We start from the raw sequence: 23,593 nt of genomic DNA on the forward strand, positions 1-23,593 counted from the left end.
TCTATCCTCCTGGAGGGATGGCTTGTTCTAAAAGCCTGGGTTTGTTCTTTGCTCCCTCATTGTTACCGAAGGCCAGGTGACCTCGGGGAGGACATAGAATGAGCTTTGCCCGATTGTGTTTCTTAATCTCAGAGCTCTTCAGCTATTGGACGGTTTAACGTTTTAAACAAACAATGCAAAGCCATTAATAAAACTTTACAAACAAGAAACGATTCAGCTCACCCAGCCTAACCTAAGCTAGAAGCAAACCCATTATATGAAGACTTGCTGTGAAATGCAACTTTTTTTTTCTTTGGTACATGCAGATAGCTTTCTTTGTGGCATATTATACAGGAACCTCTCCGACTGGGCTGCTTAGAAATGTTGTCGATGAAAATACAGCATTTTTACAACATATAACTCAATACACACAGAGAGACATACACAGTCAATCCTACGTCATTCTTGAATCCTTGTTAGTCGAAGGACTATAATTTCCTTACAAATATGCATTTCTAAAAATAGAATAAAACGGTTCCACCACAAAACCACGGTAGACTAAAGCGCGCTCGACAAAAGCGCGTACGTGACGTCATCACAGAGCGACGAAAACAGCACGCTATGAGCGGTAAACTTAAAATTAACGCGTAAATCTAAACCTAACCCTAACCCTTAACCTAACCCTAAACCTAACCCTTAACTTAACGCTAACCCTTAACCTAACCCTAACCCTAACGCTTAACATAACCCTAAACCTAACCCTAAACCTAACCCTTAACTTAACGCTAACCCTTAACCTAACCCTAACCCTAACGCTTAACGTAACCCTAAACCTAACCCTAAACCTAACCCTTAACTTAACGCTAACCCTTAACCTAACCCTAACCCTAACGCTTAACGTAACCCTAAACCTAACCCTAAACCTAACCCTTAACTTAACGCTAACCCTTAACCTAACCCTAACGCTTAACGTAACCCTAACCCTAACCCTAACCCTAACCCTTAACTTAACGCTAACCCTTAACCTAACCCTAACCCTAACGCTTAACGTAACCCTAAACCTAACCCTAACCCTTATGTGAATCGGCTTGCTTTAAAAGCGCTTCTTAAAGCACCCTTTTTTCTCCACGGTCGTATTTGTCGCGCTGCTGATGACGTCAGGTACACGCTTTAATCGGGCGCGCTTTAGTGGACCGCGGTTTTGACGGGTCACGGAATAAAACATAATAATTCATGACTTCTAGGAAGTCCTTACGCAATTTGATTCCCCTTTATTACAAACAAGTTCAAATTCAACAACGCACTTACGGCCTGGGCTGTTCATTATAGAATACAGGTAGTCCTCGACTTACGACAACTGAGCCCCCAATTTGTGTTGTTAAGTGAGCTTGACCCCCACTTTATGGCCTTTCTTGCGTCGCTACAGTTGATTAGAAGCACAGTTGCTAAGTGAATCTGGCTTCCTCCTTGACTTTTGTCAGGTTGCAAAAGGGAAGCATGACCTTGGGGAAACGGTCATAAACATGAATCAGTTGCCAAGCGGCTGAATTTTGATTACGAGACCCTGGGGATGCTGCCAAGGTCGTAACTATGAAAAATGGCCATCCTTCACATTTCTCGGTGCTGTTGTAATGTTGAACAGTCACAAACGGTTGCAAACCGAGGACTTCCTATATAAAGCAAGCACCACACCTGGGTTCCACCACAAAACCGTGTTCGACTAAAGGGAGCTCGACGAAAGCGCGTAGCTGACATCATCACAGCGCGACAACTGCGCGGAGAAAAAAGCACGCTGTAAACGCTAAACCTAAAATTAACCCCTAAACCTAAACCTAACCCCCCTAAACCTAATCCTAAACCTAACCCTTAACCTAACCCTAAACCTAACCCTTAACCTAACGCTAAACCTAATCCTAACCCTTAACCTAACCCTAAACCTAACCCTTAACCTAACCCTAACCTAACCCTAACCCTAACCTTAACTTGAATCGGCTTGCTTTCAAAGCGCTATTTAAAACGCCCTTCTTTCTCCGCGCTCGCTGTTGTCGCCCTGTTGATGACGTCAGTGACGCGGTTTAATCGGGCGCGCTTTAGTTGAGCGTGGTTTTGTCGTGCCACGCACCTGATGTTGCAGATCTACTCAAAAGGCTGCCTGAATAGAATATTGGAGCAAACTTCGTTTTCATTCCAGAAGACACGCCTGGATTAAAAATCACTAGATCAGGGGTCACCAATCTTTTGGACTTCAGGGACCACCAAATTCACAATTTTAAATCCCGCAAACCACTAACATGATTTTTTTTTAAAAAAAAAAAGACAAATAGTATTTAGCATAATATAAAAAATGCAAATAATTTTTCTGTGGATGACCAAAATTTTCTCGCAGACCACCAGTTAGTTGGTGACCGCTGCACTCCATGGCAAACTCTTCGGGGGGAAAAGCTTGGGAGAATATTGTCGAGTGCATCAGCTTGGTTCCACGGTGACTTTCTTTCACAAGAAATAAAATGCGCTGGACTTTGGAACTTTCTCCCTCCGAGGATGGCATTCAATGACTTTCAAACTCCAAAAACAGAGAATTCTGTCTTTGTTACTTCATGCTTAAGACAGGAAAACCCAAGAGGCATTCCTCTCCAGAGGTGGGATGTCTACAAAAGCAGGGAAAGAGACTGAAGGCGGAATAAATCAAATCTGCACCTATCCCACGTGCTCTTTCAGTGCAGAAATGCAACTGGGGGGCGGGGGGAGAGAACAAATAAGGATACTACTGGGTAATCCTAAAGGAAGGGGTTTTCCTCTAGTTAGTATTTCAACTCCTGCACCGACGTTGTAAAAGCAGGTTGCAAACTGAGTTTGAGTTTTATTTCATTTGTATGCCGCCCTTTTCCCTGAGGGGACTCAGGGCGGCTCACAGCTCAAAAAGGGAAGGGGGAATACAAACAGTTTAACAACAATACAGAACAATACAATACAAAAGCACAACAATCATACCATTCAAGATAAGGGGCAGCGAATCTTTAGCCCCAGGCCTGTCGGAACAGCCAGGCTTTAAGGGCGATGCGGAAGGAATGGAGGGTGGTGAGGGTTAGAATCTCCATGGGGAGCTTGTTCCAGAGGGTCGGAGCAGCCACAGAGAAGGCCCTCCTCCGGGTAGTTGCCAGTCGACACTGGCCGGCGGATGGAATTCGGAGGAGGCCTAGTCTGTGGGATCTAATTGGTCTAGTGGAGGTAATTGGCAGTAGGCGGTCTCTCAAGTACCCAGGTCCAATACCATGAAGGGCTGTCCAAACTCTGTCCAATGCTGTAGTCCTTCCTATTAACCACATTGTTTCTACCTATGGGTAGTTCTTGACTTACCACAATCAAACACATTTTTGCGGCTAAGAGAGATGGCTGACCTTTGTCCCATTTTACCACCTTGCTTGCCACAGTTGTTAAGTGAGTCATCGCAGTTGTTAGCAACACGCTTAAGGGCATTGGAGTTCCTTGTTGACTTTGCTTAGGTGGTCGCAAAAAGTTATCGCACGACTGGGAGGCAGCCACTGTCATAAAGACGAACCAGTTGCCATGTGTCCGAATTTTGATTGTGTGACCACGGGGATGCTACAATAGCAATAGCAATAGTTAGACTTATATACCGCTTCATAGGGCTTTCAGCCCTCTCTAAGCGGTTTACAGAGTCAGCATATTGCCCCCAACAACAATCCGGGTCCTCATTTTACCCACCTCGGAAGGATGGAAGGCTGAGTCAACCTTGAGCCTGGTGGGATTTGAACAGCCGAACTGCTGAACTGCAGTCAGCTGAAGTAGCCTGCAGTGCTGCATTTAACCACTGCGCCACCTTGGCTCAATGGTCGTAAGACTAAAAAAAAAAGGATCACAAGTCACTTTTTTCCATGCCATTGTAACTCTGGCCACTAAACGAAAAGTTGTTAAGTCGAGGACCACCTGTGTAAGTTTTTAACATGGTGAGAGTCTATTGGTTTCCAAGGGGAGGGCAGGTTACATATCCATTCTAAATTCCTCTTTTTCTGTTCTTCTCTTGATTAAAAAGAAGTCAACTCATCTTGTTAAACGGCTGAAAACCGTTGCAGGTTAACCGGTGTCTTTCTGTCACCTGAACCCAGACTCACCTGTTTTCAGTCCAATATTTAAATAGGCTCTCTTCAGGGTGGGTTCAATCAATACCGACATTATCAATCAAATCGAATTCGCTTTTTCTGGAGTGCGATGACCTGCATCCCATTTCTCTTTATCACACCCTTTTCCCAAATGGATACATGCGCCTCTTTTAACTTCTCACAAAAAAAACCAAAAGAATAAAACCAGCAACACCCCCAAAAAAGCACCAACCGCCTCTCCTCCGTCCCAAATTTTTAAAAATTTTATTTTAATCAAAGTTAAAGACGTGGGTGAACATAAATACAATACACTTAAAAAGTTCTTCATTCTTTGTATTGGTGCACGTTAAAAGAACCCATTAGCACACAATTCCCGAGAAGATCTGCGAGCAGGCAAACTCTCAACATGCACGCCGGAGAAAAACGAAGAAAAATAAAATAATAAAAACAAAAACCAAAGAAGGGGAAAGGAAAAAAAACAAAAAAAACGACCAACAACGTGGAAAAGAATCTCGAAGAGCAAAAAAGTCACACACGCCTTTAAAACCTCAGCACTCTCTTGACACGCTCCGAAAACGAACGATGCATACATAAATAGATAGCGGGTGCAAACAAGCTATTATGATAACGTGTGTATAAATTTTTGTTAAAGGGGGAGGGGAAACCAAGCAGCCTTAATGATTAAATACATTCAGTTATTGATTGCTAGTTGTGCCATACAAGGCATTACCAAAGAGGGGGGGAAATAGAGGAGGGAAATTGTGCTGCAGAGAGAGACACAGAGAGAGAGAGAGACAGAGAGAGACAGAGAGAGAGAGAGGGAGGGAGGGAGAGAGAGAGAGAGAGAGAGAGAGGGAGAGGGAGAGAGAGAGAAAGGAAAGCTATATACAAAATGAAAAATGAAGTGTCTTGGGTTAATGCATGCACATTTAATATGAGAAGTGGGAAAAGCACGGATGCCCTCCAACGTAACTTTGAAAAAGCCCTCTGCACTCAATTTTTTTTTTTTTAAAAAAGATGATAATACTTTTATAGCCATGGTATCCATCAGTTTCCAAAGGCCCACCTTCCTAGTGGATGGGTTGTGTAGAGTTTATGTCTTCATCTGTAGGAACTAAAAACAAAGGACCATAAAAGAAAGGTTTGTTGTGTGCTAAAAGAAGCGTGTGTGTGTGTGGGGGGGGGGGATTCTATGATTCTGCATGACATGCATGATTTGAGACACTTGTCCTCTTGAGGTCTACCAGGGGTGGGCCAGAAAAATGAAAGACTTGTGTGTGAAAGGGGGAGGAAAAAGCTCAAGTCAATTTTCATCTGCAGATGGTCAAACATTTTAATATTCCAGCTACAGGAGCAGTTCAAATCTTCTGAATCTTTTCCCCAACAACTACAGGATTCTCTTTTCTGATCTTCTCAGCTGCGTCAGCTTTGTAATTGTAAGAGCAACTGTGGACATCTGAGTAACGGTGAGCAGCGCAGTAAACGTTTCCACACCGGCATTCAAACCCTGGAAAGAAAAGAACAAAAGATGAAATAGCAATAGCCCTTAGACTTACGGTATATACTGCTTCACAGTGAGTGCTTCATAGCCCTCTCCAAGCTTATTGCCCCCAACAATCTGGGTCCTCTTTTTTTTAAAAAAAAATTTATTTTATCAATTTCATATATACATTCACAATTATATGATATCATAACTGTTATTAATAATATGTATTTATAACAATTTTTCCCTACAGTGGACAATATACTTGAAGATTGCTTTCTTAACATCCCATAGATCCATCTTATCTTACAACGGTCCTACTTCTTCTTCCCTCCCTCACTCTTTCCTTCCCTCGTTTCTTCTCTCCTACTCCCCTTCCCTCCCTCCTTCCCCTTCCCTCCTTCTCTCCTTCCTTCCCTCCTTCCTTCCCTCCTTTCTTTTCTCCTTCTCTCCTTCCTTTCCCCCTTCCTTTCCTCCTTCCTTCCCCCCTTCCTTCTCTCCTACATTCTCTCCTTCCTTCCCTCCTTCCTTCCCTCCTTTCTTCTCTCCTTCCTTCTCTCCTTTTCTCCTTCCTTCCCTCCTTGCTTCCCTCCCTCCTTCCTACCCCCCTTTCTTCTCTTTCTTTTCTCCTTCCTTCCCTCCTTTCCCTTCTCATTTTACCCACCTTGGAAAGTTGGAAGGCTGCGTCAACCTTGATTCAACCTGCCAAATTGCAGTCAGCAGAAGTAGCCTGCAGTACTGCACTCTAACCACTGCACCAATTTTTTGCACGCCAAACCAGCAGTGGTGCCGGGAGCAACCAGAGGTGGGTTCCTACCAGTTCGCACCTATTCGGTAGAACCGGTTTGTCAAATCTACCGAACCGGTTAGAAGAGGTTCCACCAGTGGACCCGGAAAGCAGGCCACACCTACAGAAGAGGTTCCAAAATTTTTTGAAACCCACCACTGGTCCTTGGATATGATTATTCTACACTATCATGCTCATATTTATAAAACTCAGTGCCTCTGTGAAAGGTAAGGATGACTACTGTGTTTGTGGTGCAATCAGAACATTCCGTGTGTTGAAGTTGTTTTAACACAAACCAAAGATGCCTTTTAAAAAACAAGTTTACATCATATTCTTATGCATGCCAGTGCTGTGTGTGAGGTAATTTAAGGTGGTTCTGACAAGTGTCGTCGGTATCTTCATATCCGGTCACATGGGCGGCAAGCCACTCCCATCCGGTCACATGGGCAGCAAGCCACTCCCACAAAGGAGGCCACACCCACAGAGTAAGTTCGAACAATTTTTGAAACCCACCACTAGGAGCAACCCACCCCTGGTTGTAAGTCGAGGACTACCCGTAGCTTGCCACTGCCTCCTTCCTAGGCCTTGAGAAAGTGACTGGCCCAACCTAGATTACCCAGCTGGCTTTGTGCTTAAGGTAGTCTTGTGCCCTTAAGGATGAAATGTTAGCCAGAAGCCTCTGTCATTTAACATAGACCTTTGGTGTTATAGTTAAGTGGAGGGGGGATTGTATGGAGTATGTGGGGGTTTAGTCAAAATAACATTCCTTTCTCAGAGAATCAAGGACATGTTGCCCTGCACCTGGAGTGGTGTGACTGGGAGGCCACTCCAGTTGGGACGGTGCCTGATTGGGCCATGTAATGGGCATGTGGGGTGCTGGGCAGGGACTTCAACTTTCTTTTGGGTGGGGAAAACCTGGGTACTTTCAGATTCGGGTTTTCCCAGATGTGCCAATATGACATCTTTAATAAAATGGAATTTTGAGGGACCTCAAGCCTCAGAATCTTCTTTCGTTACGGGTGTTACTTGGACCCCTGACACTAAGCCTGCTTCTCCCCAAAACTACTTATTTAAAATATGCCCTCTTCTTATTCCAGGGAACTCCAAAGCTACAAAAGTGGCAGATTGTATGTGGACACAATTGTGCTGGACACAATGGATAATATTTAATGGATAATATTTAACCAAGACCCTTACGATGGACATGATTGTATTTATGGAGCTCCAGAGATAAGAGGACCTAAGACAATGCATTATTGAAATGTTACTGTATAAGAAAGAGAGATCAATATCTCGATCACAGATTAGACATATGGTCTAATGGGATCCTTTACATTAAAACATATTTCATGTGTGGTCAGAAGCCCCAAATTACATATAATACATTTTATCTGAACCAAAGGGCATAATTGAGAACAACATACAGAGATCTGAGTGGGGTAAATTTAGGAGTAACATGTTGAAAAAAATGGTTTTAGTTACACCATTTACTGTATTTTCTAATATATTCTTTTATTATTGTTGTACATTTTGCGGTTTTTATTCTGATACCGCCTATTCACTAATCAATCAATTATTATGTGAAGAATAGAATAGAATAGAATGTAAAGTAGAAGTAGAGTAGAATAGAATAAGAAAAGGAATAGAATAGGAGAAGGAATAGAATATAGAGTAGTAGTAGAGTAGAATAGAATAAGAGAAAGAGTAGAATAGAATAAGAGAAGGAATAGAACCCAATAGAATAGAATGTAGAGTAGAGTAGAGTAGAGTAGAGTAGAATGTAGAGTAGATTAGATTAGATTAGAGTAGAGTAGAGTAGAGTAGAGTAGAGTAGAGTAGAATTCTTTATTGGCCAAGTGTGACTGGACACACAAGGAATTTGTCATTGGTTCATAAGCTCTCATTGTACATAAAAACTATGTGATAAATCATGATCATAGATCAATAGATCAATCATCTATTCTATTCTGTGAATTATCATCCCAGTTTTAGAACTCAATGTTCAATTCAAACTTCCAAATGATTGAATCCAAGAGAACTTACCAGTAAGACCAACCTTCTTTCTGCACATAAAACAACGAGTTTTTTTCTGTTTGGGTTTGTCAAATGATTTGCCTTGTTCTTCTGAGGAAGGTTCTGCACTATCTGATGCTGAAGCTAAAGAGAAAAGATGGGAAAAGATCAGGACATTAGCCCGGACATTGGAAGCCAGCTCAGCACAGTTCAAATCCAAAGCCTTGGGAGTCTTAATTCCAAGAAATGGACCTTGGAACCTCTGCCATTCAATCATAACCATCTAACTCCATTTTCCCCCTATGAACCATTCAACATCCTGTTTAGAACTGTAGAGCTGGGAAGAATCTCAGGGATCATCTAATCTAATCCTCTGTAATGTGTAAGAAAATCCATTTTTTTTTACTGTGAATGGGGGCCGCACATTTTCTTCAGAATACACCCCAGAGACAAAAAGGCCTCCTGTTGGTCTAAGGACATTGTAAAATAAAGATAATATTGAGAGAGAAGAATTGAAACAGTGAATTCACTCAACTTTTCAGATTACCAGTAAACAGCCCATCAAGGTGTGTGTGTTTTGCATTTTGCTGATAAATAAATAAAGGGAGACTAGTATAAATCTATTTCAAGCTATTTAGCTCTCATCAGCTAGCCATACTCTTACTGGGATTCGAACCTGGGCTGTTTTTATATGTTAGGCAGTTGTATTAGCCTCTAAGCCACAAGCTGTCCTCCCTTATCAGCTGAGCCAAGGAAATGATTTAAGTGTTATGTCATATAACACTTATGTTATGTTATATATATATATATATATATATATATATATATATATATATATATATATATATATATATATATATATATATCAGCACAAATGCAATATGTATGTATGTATGTATGTGTGTGTCTGTGTGTGTATGTATGCATGTGTATGTATGTATGTATGTATGTATGTATGTATGTATGTATGTATGTATTTAGAGTCACAACCCCTGGTATGCCCAAATATTGGAGGAACTTTACTGCTTCCATTCTCTGTCTATCAGCTCGTCACAAGAGACCATCCAGACAGAAACCCAATATTTTTACTGTTGCCTTTGTTACATTTGTGTTGTATTTGTGCTGATAAATAAATAAAGGGAGACTAGTATAGATCTATTTCAAGCTATTTAGCTCTCATCAGCTAGCCATACCCTTACTGGGATTAAAACCTGTGCTGTATTGCATCTTAGGCAGATGTGTTAACCATTAAGCCATTAAGATCTATACTAGTCTCCCTTTATTTATTTATCAGCACAAACACAACACAAACACACACACCGTTGTTTTGCTACCCAAATCCAAAAAAGGAACCCAAATTCCAAGAAGGAACCCAAATCCAAACCAATAGCAAGCTGTGTGTAACCCACAAGTGAAGAAAACTGTAGGTATTTTCAGCACTCGTTGCTGGCAAAGGTTGCTAAGCCATCCTCATGAAAAACCTGTTACTTTCCTTCTCACCGCAAGGGTTTCTGAACACAGCACACAGGTTTTTGGGGGATAAAAGCACATCTCCAAAAGCACTGCAGCTAAATGAAAGGACCAGGGGTGAGTTGCTGCCACTTCACTTCACGCGTGCACAGTTGACTGTAAATTGTTCTGTAAATTGTCTGCATGCGCAGAACATGAAAAAAGTTCTAAAAAAACATGCCGGCAATGGCAGCAGCAACCAGGGAACCGGTTCAGGGGCGTGGCCAGCCTGGGTCGCAGCTGGTTCTGCGACCAAGGCTAAAATACACCTACCGGTTCACCCGAAACGGTGCGAACTGGTAGAAACCCACCTCTGGAAAGGACCCATATTCTGCATACAAGGGAATGTATCTATGACATTGCTAGAAAAAACAATTATTCATTATCCTCATTAGTTCATACTCTACCTTGCTATGCATGTGATACTCAAGGTAGCTTACTCAAAATAAAATATGAACCTTTTTAGGGGTCAACCAACAACTGAAATTATTCAAACAAATTAGAAGGTCTAATTTTGGATCCCCCAAAATGCCCTCTGGAGGCACTGTGGGCTTCAGACTTCTGATTGCTTCTTAAATTTTTATCCCCTTCTTCTCTCTTTCTTGCAGGTGTTTAAGATGCTCATTTCATCCCTTAAGGAGTTCTTAACATCTGTCCTCAGAATGAACCCTGCTCTCACTTTGGAAGTATAAGAAAAGTCCAATCCAACCCAATTCCAACCCAACCCCATCATGGCTTCACAAGGTGACTGTCGTTATTTTCTCTGACTGCTCACATAAATGAGCTACAGGAAAGGATTTCAAGAAAGGACTGTTCCAACATGGATTCACACAGTTATACACAAACCGACAATTCCAGGACAAGCCAACATGGTATGCAAAAGAGCTAAGAACTAACTGAGAAGCTACAAGTGGCATCTTGTTGACTGCTTAATTGGAAACCCTGTATCCAACATCTAATTATACCAAGGATTAGTAAGCAACATACAGAACAAGCATGACCAGGTTTACACAGGATGGATCGATGCAATGTGTGGATCCAGACCGTAAATCATTCTACCAGGGAGGAAAGAGATATTAAAGCACCAAAACAAGACAACATTCCAGAGGAACTAACACACGCAGAAAAATCCCATGGACTAGTTTCGATAGAATAGTCACCCCAAAATAACCATCTCAACACAATAAACCAGTGATGGTGAACCTTTACGGTGCTGAGTGCTGAAAAGGGAGCGTGCGCGCCTTTGCTTCACGCACTCGTCTGGGCCGCTACCTGGAAGAGGAGCTGCCCGGGGGCACGCATGCACCGGAAAATGACTGGCACGTCCATGCATGCCAGAAGACCAGCTCTTCCAGTTTCTAGGACTAGGACTGCATGCACAAAGGCCAGCTGACCGTCACACGCGTGCATGCTAGAACCCAGAAGAGGAACGGACGATGCCACGCGTGCTAGGCGACACAGCTCCCCAAGCCACTTTGGGCACGCGTCCCATAGATTCGCCATCATGGCAATAGACTAATGGAAGGCTCACAATCAGAGTCTGCAAGGGACAGGCGTGCTACAGCAGCGGTCCCCAGCTTCTAGACCAGTGTTTCTCAACCTTGTCAACTTGAAGATGTCTGGACTTCAACTCCCAGAATTCCCCAGCCAGCATTCGCAGGCTGGGGAATTCTGGGAGTTGAAGTCCAGACATCTTCAAGTTGACAAGGTTGAGAAACACTGTCCTAGACCATGAACCACCACCGGGCCGGGGAGTGCCAGACTGGTCCGCACAAACAAGTGAAGCCCCATTCACAGGATACAGGCATGGATCTGGTCTGCAGGAAAACCTCTCCCCATGGAACCGGTCCCTGATGCCAAAAGGGTTGAGGGCCACTGTGATAAGAGTAACCTCTTGACCGACAGAGAAAAACAAAAACTGGTTTCATAGATGTGTATGACAGCTTCAGGTTAGACCAGGTGATGGCAAATAACATTCGTGACATTTGATATATTAGCCAAGAGTCTGAAGAAAAGTTGCATAGAATGAGAGCAAAACAAGGGCGGGAGCATAAAAAAAAAACCACACGCGGACACACACACACAAAATAAACACCTTATAACTGAGAACGGTCTGTAAACCACATACTTAAACCTCCAGAAGGCTCACAATTTAATCACTAGCAACCTGAATTAAAAGTGGGGAGATGATAAGACCTCTCTCCTGCATTTAGCAATATCAATCTCAACACGCATCGTCACGGCAACGTCACCTGACATATTGGGACTTCCCCCCCTTTGTTAAACTGGGCCGGGGGGACGACAGCCGGTGAGTTTGACACCCTTGGCCTAAAGGATCTGCTATGGTTGCAAGATTCCTGCACGAAATCATGGATTTGACAGTCCAATTTGGATTGGATTGTGCCTTAGATAAGCCCAAAGTCTTTCCTGGTTATCCCTTCCATGGTTTTATGAGTATCTGCCTTGGTCCTCTGGTGGCTGACCCAACGGGAGACCTTTGTAACGCTGTGATATGGGGAATGGAAGATAGCTCGCCACAACAACAAGATTAAATGAGCCACGGTGGCGCAGTGGTTAGAGCGCAGTACTGCAGGCTACTTCTGCCGACTGCCGGCTGCCTGCAATTTGGCAGTATAAATCTCACCAGGCTCAAGGTTGATTCAGCCTTCCATCCTTCTGAGGTCGGGAAAAAGGAGGACCCAGATTGTTGGAGGCAAGATGCTGACTCTGCAAACTGATTAGAGGGGGCTGTAAAAGCACTCGGAAGCGGGATATAAGTCTAAGCGCTGTTGCTAAATCTCACAATGGCAGGCTAGTACTTGGTTACAGTTCCCTCCTTATGTGCACAAAAATTAATGGCCCAAAAGTACGTCTTCAATTATGACAAGATGGACACAATGGTTTTCTCTCACACGCGCATCGTCATACAACAATGCCCCTGACAGCAAACTTCTTAGTTGACAATGAAAGACTCTGTAGAAATAAGCGTTCATTTAAGGTCACGCTTATCGTTAATTCTGCCTGAAAACCCTTTTGTTCTTTGCGAAACCGCATGAAGTCGAAAGGCTGCAAGTAGAAACATGGGAAAAAAAGGAGATTAGAGAAGAATTATGACATGGGAAATACACAAGCAACGGTGTGGAAAGGGGGAGGGGGGGAAACTGGCACACATTCATTGGCAACCCAGAGTTCAGGGCAGCCATTAGTAAACTACAGGTAATCCTCGGCTTACGACCACAACGAATGCCCAAAATTCATGTGGCTAAGTGACAAATTTTGTCAAGTGGATTTTGCCCCGTTTTGTGACTTTTCTCGCCACGCTTGTTAAGGGAATCACTGCAGTTGTTAAATTAGTAACGCAGTTGGTTAAGCGAGTCTGGTTTCCCCCATTGGCTTTGCTCGACGGGTGGTCGCAAAAGGGGATAACGGGGTCCCCTGGGACCATGCAACCGTCATAAAACTTTAATCATAAGACTTTAATAAGATTTGTATGCCGCCCACTCCCTAGGGACTCTGGACGGCTCAAATGTGAGTCAGCTGTCAAGCATCCGAAGGTAAATCAACCTGACCACGGGGATGCCGCAACGGTCATTAAGTGTGAAAAATGGCCGCCAGGCACTTTCTTCCCAGTGCCGTTGTAACTTCAAACGGTCGCTAAGCGAACTGTCGTAAGCCGAGGACTACTTGTACAAAGGGCATGCACGAATCAAGTGGCGGCAGAAGCACGGTTAGGGAGACACATCTGCAAGCGGAGAATCAGTCTGGCAAAAGAGCGTGGAAAAGAAAGGAAAAGAGGTGAGAAAATATTTTATGTTTGGGTCTGATATCACTTGATAAGAATGGGCGCCAATTAGGTAAGTTTTACCCTTTCTGATTTTCTCCAATTGGCTCCGGAAGACTTAACAAATGCTTTCTGCCTTGATGTAAGGAGACTCCATGTTCTCCGTTCTCACAGTGAGATGGTCCTAAGCTCCATTTTATCAAATGTATCAACCAGGGCTTCCCAAAAATGTGAAATCTGGAGCACAACTACTCTATCCAACCCCCAGATGGAATAGATATTTCAATCACAATTAGGCGAACAAATTCTTCAGCAGCTCTAGGATATGAGTGTGCAATCGAGGCCCTCTGGGTTGATAAACCCCTTCCAAAATGTTGTTGTTTTTAAGGGAAGGGAAGGGAAAATTGGGAACGGCGGTAGGGAATCCTCAAAGCAAAGATAACGTTTCCTTTGAGTTCAGCCCAACTCCTGGTGGATGGGTGGATCGTCTATTTTGTTATTTTGGCAATGATGCAGAAGCACGACTGGACTAAGTATTGACTTCTTAATCATGCTGAGACGGCACTGGTGGCTCAGTTTTTAAGATTTTGGACCTTGCCGGCTGGAAAGCGGGCAGCCCATGTTTGAGACCCAAGCGCCAAGTTCCCGTCCTTGCCTCAGTTCCTGCCAAGCTAGCAGTTCAAAAGCAGGCAAATGGGAGTAGATAAATAGGTACCACTTCGGTGGGAAGGTAACAGCATTCCGTGATGTCATGTTCCATCGTTACCCGTCAAAACCGCGCCGTCAAAACCACGGCGATAAAACCGCGACGTTGACAGCGCGCCCACAAAGGTGCGCTCACAAAAGAGTGCCGACAGAAGCGCCATTACAGTTAAGGTAAGGGTCGGTGAACCGGTTAAGTTAAGGGTTAGGATAAGGGTAAGGGTAAGGGTAAGGGTTAGGGTTAAGTTTAGGGTTAGGTTCAGGGTGAGGATAAGGGTAAGGGTTAGGTTCAGGGTTAGGTTTAGGGTTAGGTTTAGGGTTACCTTTAGGGTTAGGTTTAGAGCGCGCTTCTGTCGGCGCGCAGTTGTCGGCGCGCTTCTGTGTTCATTCTTCGGCGGGATTTCGAACTCGCGCTTTTCTCCCCATGGTTTCGTTGGCACGCTTTTGTTGAGCGTGCATTTGTCGGTGAACCATGTTCCATGACATCATGCCTGGCCACATGACCCATGGAAGTGTCTTCAGACAGCGCAGTCTCAATGGCAGAAACAGAAATAAGCACTGCCCCCTTATACCGCGTTTCCCCAAAAATAAGACAGGGTCTAATTTTCTTTTGACATCCCCCCCTGAAATAAGCCCTTAGCTTATTGGGGAGGTCTTATTATTTTTGAGGTGCAGAAAGCGGCGAGTGTAGTCACCTCATGGCGGCTGCTGTGTTGCAATATTTTCAGGGGAGGGCTTATTTTAGCGCATGTGCGCAAAAGCCTGATTGGGTTTATTATCCGGGGAGGTCTTATTTTGGGGAAAACAGGGTAGTTGGTAACAACTAGCGAAACAAAACCCGCAAGGACTCCTTTACCATTTGTTTCACCTAGTCATGTCTCCAGCTTAGTGATTCTGTGATGTGTCCCTTGCTGAAATACTAGCCACGTTCAGCCCCGGATGAGTGTTTTTGGGAGATTAGCCAAGGTCAGTCAAATGTGGCTATCAATAGTACCGGTTAACAGTAATTGTATTACATTTTTAATTAAGTTTAAAGTAAATTACATTTAGTTTTGGCCTGAACCTATCTTATTTTTTGGAACACGTCCTCCAGAATGCTTCTTGAAGGTCAACTCTGCTCATAGAAGCTCTTATCTGGTAAATTTTAAAAGCCACATTTAAACAGCAATCCTCAAGAATTCAGAGGAGGAATAACTTAGTGACCTTGTTTTGGGGGGGGGGGGAAGGTTAACATTTTGGGTGGCCACTTTCCAACGCAGGTGGACTTCAGGCACCATCTAAGTCAGGAGTCTGCAACCTGTGGCTCTTTCATCCCTCTGCTGCGGCTCTGTCACTCAAAATATGCATCACAACAATGTGTGACACCTGCCAGCATGCTATTTATTGAGCTTTTCGACCCAACTTTTTTTCCGGAGTTCAAAATGTTTTTGTTGTATGCAGAAATAAAAAAGGTGTTTTCTCTGTATCAGTTCATTGATTTCATACATGCTATAGTTTCTTTTATACATAACATAAAGGTAAAATAAAACCCCGATATATGCAGCGTTATCCTCCTTTTACATGTCAAAGGGGTTTTATGCTTCCTGGTGTTTTCTTTTCTGTGGGAAATGGGTCCAAATGGCTCTTTGATTCTTTTAAGGTTGCCGACCCCTTGATCTAAGGCAAAAGTGACAGGTTCCACCACAAAACCGCGTTCGACTAAAGCGCGCTCGACGAAACCGCGTAGCTGACGTCATCAACAGGGCGACAACAGCACGGAGACAGAAGCACGCTGTAAACACTAAACCTAAAATTAACCCCTAAACCTAATCCTAATCCTAAACCTAATCCTAAACCTAACCCTTAACCTAACTCTAAACCTAACCCTTACCCTTAACCTAACCCTAACCCTAACCCTTAACCTAACCCTAAAGCTAACCCTAACCTAACCCTTACCTTAAGTTGAATCGGCTTGCTTTCAAAGCACTATTTAAAGCGCCCTTCTTTCTCCGCACTCACTGTTGTCGCCCTGTTGATGACGTCAGCGACGCGGTTTAATTGGGCGCGGCTTAGTCAAGCGCGGTTTTGTCGTGCCACGAAAGTGACATACATAGAGATAAGCCACTAATGGAGGTTCATTTTAGCCTTGGCTTTACTGAAAGAGCTCAACAAAATGCACCACTCCAAAATTAAGACTTTGCTGCTGGATTTGGTTATCGATGTGAACATCTGGGGGGTGGAGGAGGAGGAGGAGGACGATGACGACACAAAAATGGGGCCCTGGAAGGACATTTCCAGACACACTTCAACCATTTTTGTGACAAGTTAATGCAATCTAGCACACTGCTTGGGAAGCACGGCTAGATAGCCTGCAAACTGAACAAGGAAACCCACTTACCTACTGTGGTTAGTGTTAAATCTGAATCACAGCTCTTCGTTTTGGCTCTTGAGGTCTCCTTCAGGAAATCGGGGCCATCTACATTATTGTCTAGGTTCACGTCATAATCGCATTCTGTTTCTGAGCCCCTGGTAGGGTCAGGTAAATCTGAGTTATCCATCGAAAATTCGTCTCCGGTACTGTCTATTGAAATTGTCTCGGCAAGCTCCACTGATGTTGGTTCTATTTATTCAACGGGATATGTGTTTTAGGTATGTGTTTTGTGTTTTGTTTTCTTTAGATTAGTTTTTTTTAAAAAACAAAACATGCGGCATGCACAGTTTTAAAAACAATTTTGTTTATTGTTAACATCCCCCCAGCCCCCCAAACAATTGGATTCAAGGTCTGTGAAACATAAAGTTAATGAGTTCTAGAGACACATCAGATAACAGGGGAGGTAAAATTGGTAGTAAGGAGGGACTGTTTTAGCAATGGGGGGCAATTTTAGCCCTGCTGTGGTAGAAGGAAGATAATAACAGTATTTATAACAGTGTTTCTCAACCTTGGTGACTTTAAGTCCTGTGGACTTCAACTCCCAGAATCCCCCAGCCAGCATAGCTGCATAGCTGGCTGGGGAATTCTGGGAGTTGAAGTCCACAGGACTTAAAGTCACCAAGGTTGAGAAACACTGATTTATAACAAAAGGAGAAAAGTTCACCCGAAGTTGTTACCCCTCCATGTAGTCCTATTTTTCCCCATCACTTCTTTAACTCCACCAGATTAATTTCCCTTGCTTTGCCAAATAATGACAAATTCAGAATTCTTCTGTAACAAACATAAGTCCATTGAAAGAATGCTTAACAGGGAAGTACAGGGGGGTCTTCAACCTCCGACCACAAGAGAGTCCTGAATTTTCCATTGCTAAGCGAGACAGTTGTTAAGCGGACTTTCTCCCATTTTACGACTTTCTTGCCATCGTTGTTAAGTGAATCGCTGCAGTTGTTAAGTTAGCAACATGGTTGTGAAGTGAATCTGGCTTCCTCCAGATTGACTCTGCATGTTGGAAGGTCAACAAAGGGGATCACACAACCCCAGGATACTGCAACCGTCGTATAAACGAGTTAGTTCACATTTTGATCCCATAACCATGGAGATACTGCAACGGTTGAAAGTATCTTTTTTTAAAAAAGCGGTCGTAAGTACTTTTGTCAGTGCTGTTGTAAGTTCTAAAAGTCACTAAATGAAGTGTTGTAAGTTGAGGACTGTAGCAGAATGCCTCTGATTGACAGGACAGGTGCTTTTAAGATCTGGAGTCCTCTTGGAAGATAAAACTGCATAAGATAACAAACCTGCATACTCAGCCATTCAAAGCTAGGCTGAAACTGTTTACAACCAAGGTATAGAATATAGAATAACAGAGTTAGAAGGGACCTTGGAGATCTTCTAGTCCTACCCCCTGCTCAGGCAGAAAACCCTCCGCCACTTCAGACAAATGGCCATCCAACATCATCTTAAAGACTTCCAGTGTTGGGGCATTCACAACTTCTGGAGGCAAGTTTTTTCCACTGATTTAACTCCTTAGTTCTAAGTTGCTTCTTTCCTTGATTAGTTTCCACCCATTGCTTCTTGTCCTGCCCTCAGGGGCTTGAGAACAGCGTGAGTCCCTCTTCTTTGTAGCAGACCCTCAAATATTGGAAGACTGCTAGCATGTCACCCCTAGTCCTTCTTTTCATAAGACCAGACATACCCAGTTCCTGCAACTGTTCTTTACATACAAGATAAGGATCCCTTTGAGTCAAGGGTTGACTCCTAGTGATTATTTATTTATTTGCATTAATAAGTCACCCAACTCCAATGGACCTCAAAGCACATAGCCATGTCCATATGGGTGGGGGGCACTGTCTTCTTCTATCATGTTTATCAATACAATCCTAAGGTTTTCTATGGCTGTGTCCTACCCAAGAATTGTTCAGGTCTGATCCTCTTGAGCAATGTTTTAAACTAACAGATGTTTTCCAAAGTGGTTCCATGGAGCAAATGCGTCACATGCTCTCCATGGGGATGCTCACATACAGTGTTTTGCTGCCTAAATGAATACGCACATCCTTTCGTTAGAATCCAAAGAGGTCAAGAAAAAACTTGGGAGAGTCCAAGATTTCTCTCTGCCTATCTGTTGTGGCCCGGAAGGAGCCGTTGGAGCTGCCGCCAGACTCTGACAGCGAGGGGTCTTATGAGTTGGCCCTGGAGGAGGTGGAGGACCCTGGACAGGGTGCCGACTCCGAGCAGGGCGAGGAGAGACTGGTTAGCCACCAGGTGGCGGCAGAGCCTTGGATCAGAGGGAGTGTTCAGGAAAACACTTGTGAGTTGTTTCAGGATGCACGCCGTCGAAGGGCTACTCGGCGGAAGGAACAACTGCGTAATTGTAGGAGATGATTGCGCTTAGCTGATGCTGATTAAGATCCTCTCCTGATTATAAAAGAGACTGTTTGTGCCACGCCCTGTTTTTGCAGGAGTCAACGTTCACGAGTCAGAGAAACCAACTTGGAGAAGTGGTTTGCTGTGAGAGCTTGTTTGCATTGCCTAGGTTTGTAAGAATTACTGTCACAGTGCTTATCTCTTTGTTTCTTTTGGGCTTGCAGCCAACGAGAGTCTGGACTGATTAAAAGTATTCTTATTTACGTTTGCTTGTGGCTTTCGTTCCTGGACGGAGAAGGGGGGTCAGAACACTGTCTTCTGTATGATGTCGTTGCTGCTGAATCAGTTTTGTCCTACAGATGTTGGGAAGCCTCTAATTTGCATATTTCCCTCCCCCCCTTTTCTGATTGGCACAGGGAAACATGGGTTCGTTTGAGATGCCTTGGTAAGGCCACACTTGGAATTCTGCATTCAGTTTTGGTCCCCACGATGTAGAAAAGATGTAGAGACTCTATAAAGAGTGCAGAGAAGAGCAACAAAGATGATTAGGGGACTGGAGACTAAAACATATGAAGAACGGTTGCAGGAACTGGGTATGTCTAGTTTAATGAAAAGAAGGACAAGGGAAGACATGATAGCAGTGTTCTAATATCTCAGGGGTTGCCACAAAGAAGAGGGAGTCAAGCTATTCTCCAAGGCACCTGAGGGTAGAACAAGAAGCAATGGGTGGAAACTAATCAAGGAGAGAATCAATTTAGAACTGAGGAGAAATTTCCTGACAGTTAGAACAATTAATCAGTGGAACAGCTTGCCTCCGGGAAGTTGTGAATGCCCCAACACTGGAAGTCTTCAAGAAGATGTTGGACAGCCATTTGTCTGAAGTAGTATAGGGTTTCCTGCCTAGGCAGGGGGTTGAAGACCTCCAAGGTCCCTTCCAACTCTGCTATTGTATTGTATTGAGATGGAAAGTGGTTGTTTCCCTTTGACACTCCCAAATCCTCTTACTGTACATGAATATCCTATCCAATGGGAAGGCGGTGAGGCTCCAAGCATTCCCTTTGTCACAAAACGTGCTGTTTTCCTAAATCAGTTTCCATGAATTACGAATATTGGAACGGAAAACAAAATTCTGTATCATCGGTTTACCTCTATTTCACATCTTGTCATATCATGCTCATCATACCATAGAATCGTGATGGCGAACCTATGCCACAGGTGGCACGCAAACTCCTCTCTGCAAGCATGCCAGCTTTCGCCCAGCTCAGCTCTATCACATATGTGCGTGCGTCCTGCCAGCCAGCTGATTTTTGGACGTATGCAGGAGGCATGCACACATGTGCCAGGGGGTCATGTGCACATCTGCGGGGGGGGGGGGAGCACAGGATCCCACGTGCCCCATTTTTGCTCCCAGGAGGCTGCTGCGACGCCTACTAGGCCCAAAACGGGATGCAGGGGAGAGTGCGCTCCTCACGTGCCCTGTTTTTGCTCCCAGGAGGCTGGGAGGTTTACTAGGCCCAAAATGAGGCACGGTGACATGTGGCACGCAACAACAAAACATTTAGCCATCACTGCTATAGAAGAAATGTTTAGCTCGAGCCCTCAAACTTCAGAGGAGACTCTAAGAGTTGCTACCACATAGTCAGATTACATTGTCAGAAAGGGGGGGGGGGAATGCAGTGCCTGTCTGTCTGTCTGTCTGTCTGTCTGTCTGTCTGTCTAATCTGTTATATTTATATCTTGGCTTTTACAAAGGAAAATTCAAGAACGGAGCCAAAAAAAAGCATTAGAGAAAGACACGTTCCAATAAAAATGCTTTCAAAGCATAAAAGTTATGTAAAGCAAGAATTGAAAGAGATTTCTGCAAAAAGATGGTGCCTGAAGTGACAGCATTTGTATTCGAAAAGTTAAGTGACGAAAATAAAGGATAATACAGTGACCTTTAAAAAAGTAAATAAAGCTAAAGCTTTCTGAAATAAAGGACTTTACTTTATAATGAAGGATATATGGTCATCATACTCCTAAGCCACCAGAAGACTGAAAGCTGGAGCCCCAGCGATTCTAGCCCCTGACTAGAAGTAGTTATACAACTATTAACTTTGGTAAAATCTAAACCATATGTTGCTTTTGGTCACAAAGCCTATTTATCCCCCCCTCCAAATTAATTAATTCTTTCTTTCTCTCCTTTTTTTCTCCTTCCTTCCTTCCTTCCTTCCTTCCTTCCTTCCTTCCTTCCTTCCTTCCTTCCTTCCTTCCTTCCTTCCACAAATAACTCAAGGCAGCGAACATATCCAACACACCTTCCTCCTTCTATTTTCCCTAAAATAACACCATCTCTGTGAGATTAGTTGGACTGAGAAAGAATAACTGGCCCAAAGCAACTCAGCTGGCTTTCATGGCTAAGGCGAGACTAGAACTCACGGTTTCCACACTTGCTAGACTCGTCCCTTAATCACTAGACCACATGGGGTTCAAATTCTGCAATTTATTTTTTGTTCCTGTATCTCCATAGAGAACCAGTGTCACATTCTGCCAATAGAGAATTATTACTCGGGGGGAGGTGGAAACACTAAAAACAACCAACTCCAATAATATTACCTTCTGGGATTAAAACCATAAGGATGTTCAAATGGGTTCCACCACAAAACCGCGTTCGACTAAAGCACGCTCGACGAAACCGCGTACCTGACGTCATCACAGCACGACGAAAAAAGCACGCTGTGAGCGCTAAAGCTAAAATTAACCCCTAAACCTAACCCCGCTAAACCGAACCCTAAACCTAACCCTTAACCTAACCCTAAACCTAACCCCAAACCTAACCCTAATCCTAACCCTAAACCTAACCCTTACCTTAACTTGAATCGGCTTGCTTTCAAAGCGCTTTTTAAAGCGCCCTTCTTTCTCCGCGGTCGCTGTTGTCGCGCTGCTGATGACGTCAGCGACGCGGTTTAATCGGGCGCGCTTTAGTGGACCGCGGTTTTGTCGTGCCACGGTTCAAATGCTCTTTAGTACAGAGTAGCAATGCCACACCTTTGAATTGAGCCGCATGAGCAGTGGGCCAGCGCACATGTGCACACAATCCTTGTGTGAGTGGTGGGCTGGCACGCATGCAAGTGAGTGCCTGCCAGCCCGCCCGCTGCTTGCACAAGTTGAACTGCATGCATGCACTCCGGCCAACCACTCGCGTCGTCCAATTCTGAATAGGACAGGGCTCGGCAGTGGCAAAGGAGTTGGGGGGCCCTGCTACAGAGCGCTATTATGGCAACTCCAGAAGGACATTCTGTCATGCCTGCAGCCGGTTCCTTTTGGGATCTTCGGCCTGCCACACTAATAGTCTATCCTACTATGCTGTTTCATTAGTGGGGAACTGGGAGGGGGGATAGTAAGGAGTAGAATGTGATGTTGTCAAAATAAAACTTTCCTTTCTAAAAAGCCAAGGTCATCCTTTGTCTCTGCACCGCCGCACCTGACCGGAACTGGATGGGTGGAAGCTGCCAGCATGGCGGTAGAAGATTAGACCATGTGACGGACTTGTGGGCGTGGAGGCAAGATCTTGAACTCTCAACTGGGTGGGGAAACCCAGAAGCTTTCAGATTCGGGTTTCCACAGATGTGCCAACATGTCTCTCTTAATAAATTGGAACTTAGAGCGATATTTTGCCTTGGGCTCTGATTTACTTTTGGATGTTATTTGGAACGCTGACACATTTCTTACCACAACTCTGAGTCAAATCACCAAAATCTGCTGGTGGCAGATTTTGAACAAGCAGCTTTGCAGAATGATCCAATTGCCAGTCCTAAAGCAAGTGAACAAGCTTTTCCTTGTGTTGCTTTTGGGGCAAAGTGTGCGCGATTGAACGAGGAAGAAAAGCACCCCCAAAATGAAAAGAGAAGCCAACGGCATTCCGAGGTCCCCTTCGTGCTAACCTTGTACGTCTTCTCCTTGAGGTTTATCCATGATGTCTGAACTTTCCACTTCGCATGTTGCCACAGATTCTGCTAAAAGGGACGATGGGCTGGATACGGGGCTGGGAGAGAAGAAAAGGTTGCTTTAGAAAGGGTGACCATTTCCCGCTACATAGGAAAAGGGTAAATAATGAGCTGCAGTGGCGCAGTGGTTACAGTGCAGTACTGCCGGCTACTTCTGCCGGCTGCCAGCTGCCTGCAGTTTGGCAGTTCGAATCCCACCAGACTCAAGGTTGACTCAGCCTTCCATCCTTCCAAGATGGGTAAAATGAGGACCCAGATTGTTGAGGGCAAGAGGCTGACTCTGTAAACTGCTTAGAGAGGGCTGTAAAGCACTGTAAAGTGGTATATAAGTCTAAGTGCTATTGTTAAGTGGGAAGGACTGATTAGAATACAGTATTAAAGGCTAATTCTGCCAACTGACAGAAGTTTGGCAGTTCGATCCTGACGAGTTCAAGGTTGACTCAGCCTTCCATCCTTCCAAG

At 44.1% G+C, this 23,593-nt stretch overlaps 1 protein-coding gene across 3 annotated transcripts in view; it reads right to left on the reverse strand.

Annotated features, from left to right (window-relative positions):
* Positions 1-5,407: 5,407 nt before the first annotated feature.
* The window catches only part of ZFAND6 (zinc finger AN1-type containing 6), a 48,524-nt gene continuing 30,338 nt past the window's right edge, over positions 5,408-23,593 (reverse strand). The window contains exons 4-7 of one of the 3 annotated variants that reach the window (XM_087704279.1): positions 23,070-23,170; positions 16,757-16,974; positions 8,414-8,527; positions 5,408-5,607 (exon numbers count right to left, since the gene is read on the reverse strand). In XM_087704279.1, coding sequence (XP_087560405.1) covers positions 5,488-5,607; positions 8,414-8,527; positions 16,757-16,974; positions 23,070-23,170 — 553 coding nt within the window. In that variant the 3' untranslated portion in view covers positions 5,408-5,487. Of the gene's footprint in view, positions 5,608-8,413; positions 8,528-16,752; positions 16,975-23,069; positions 23,171-23,593 lie in introns of all 3 variants that reach the window. The other 2 variants (XM_087704278.1, XM_014072423.2) reach the window with 2 other exon arrangements.

This window comes from Thamnophis sirtalis, unplaced genomic scaffold (genome assembly GCF_051295495.1).
Source record: "Thamnophis sirtalis isolate CommonGarterSnake01/CBP01778 unplaced genomic scaffold, rThaSir2_p1.2 scaffold_2, whole genome shotgun sequence".
In the NCBI taxonomy this organism is placed as follows: domain Eukaryota; kingdom Metazoa; phylum Chordata; class Lepidosauria; order Squamata; family Natricidae; genus Thamnophis; species Thamnophis sirtalis.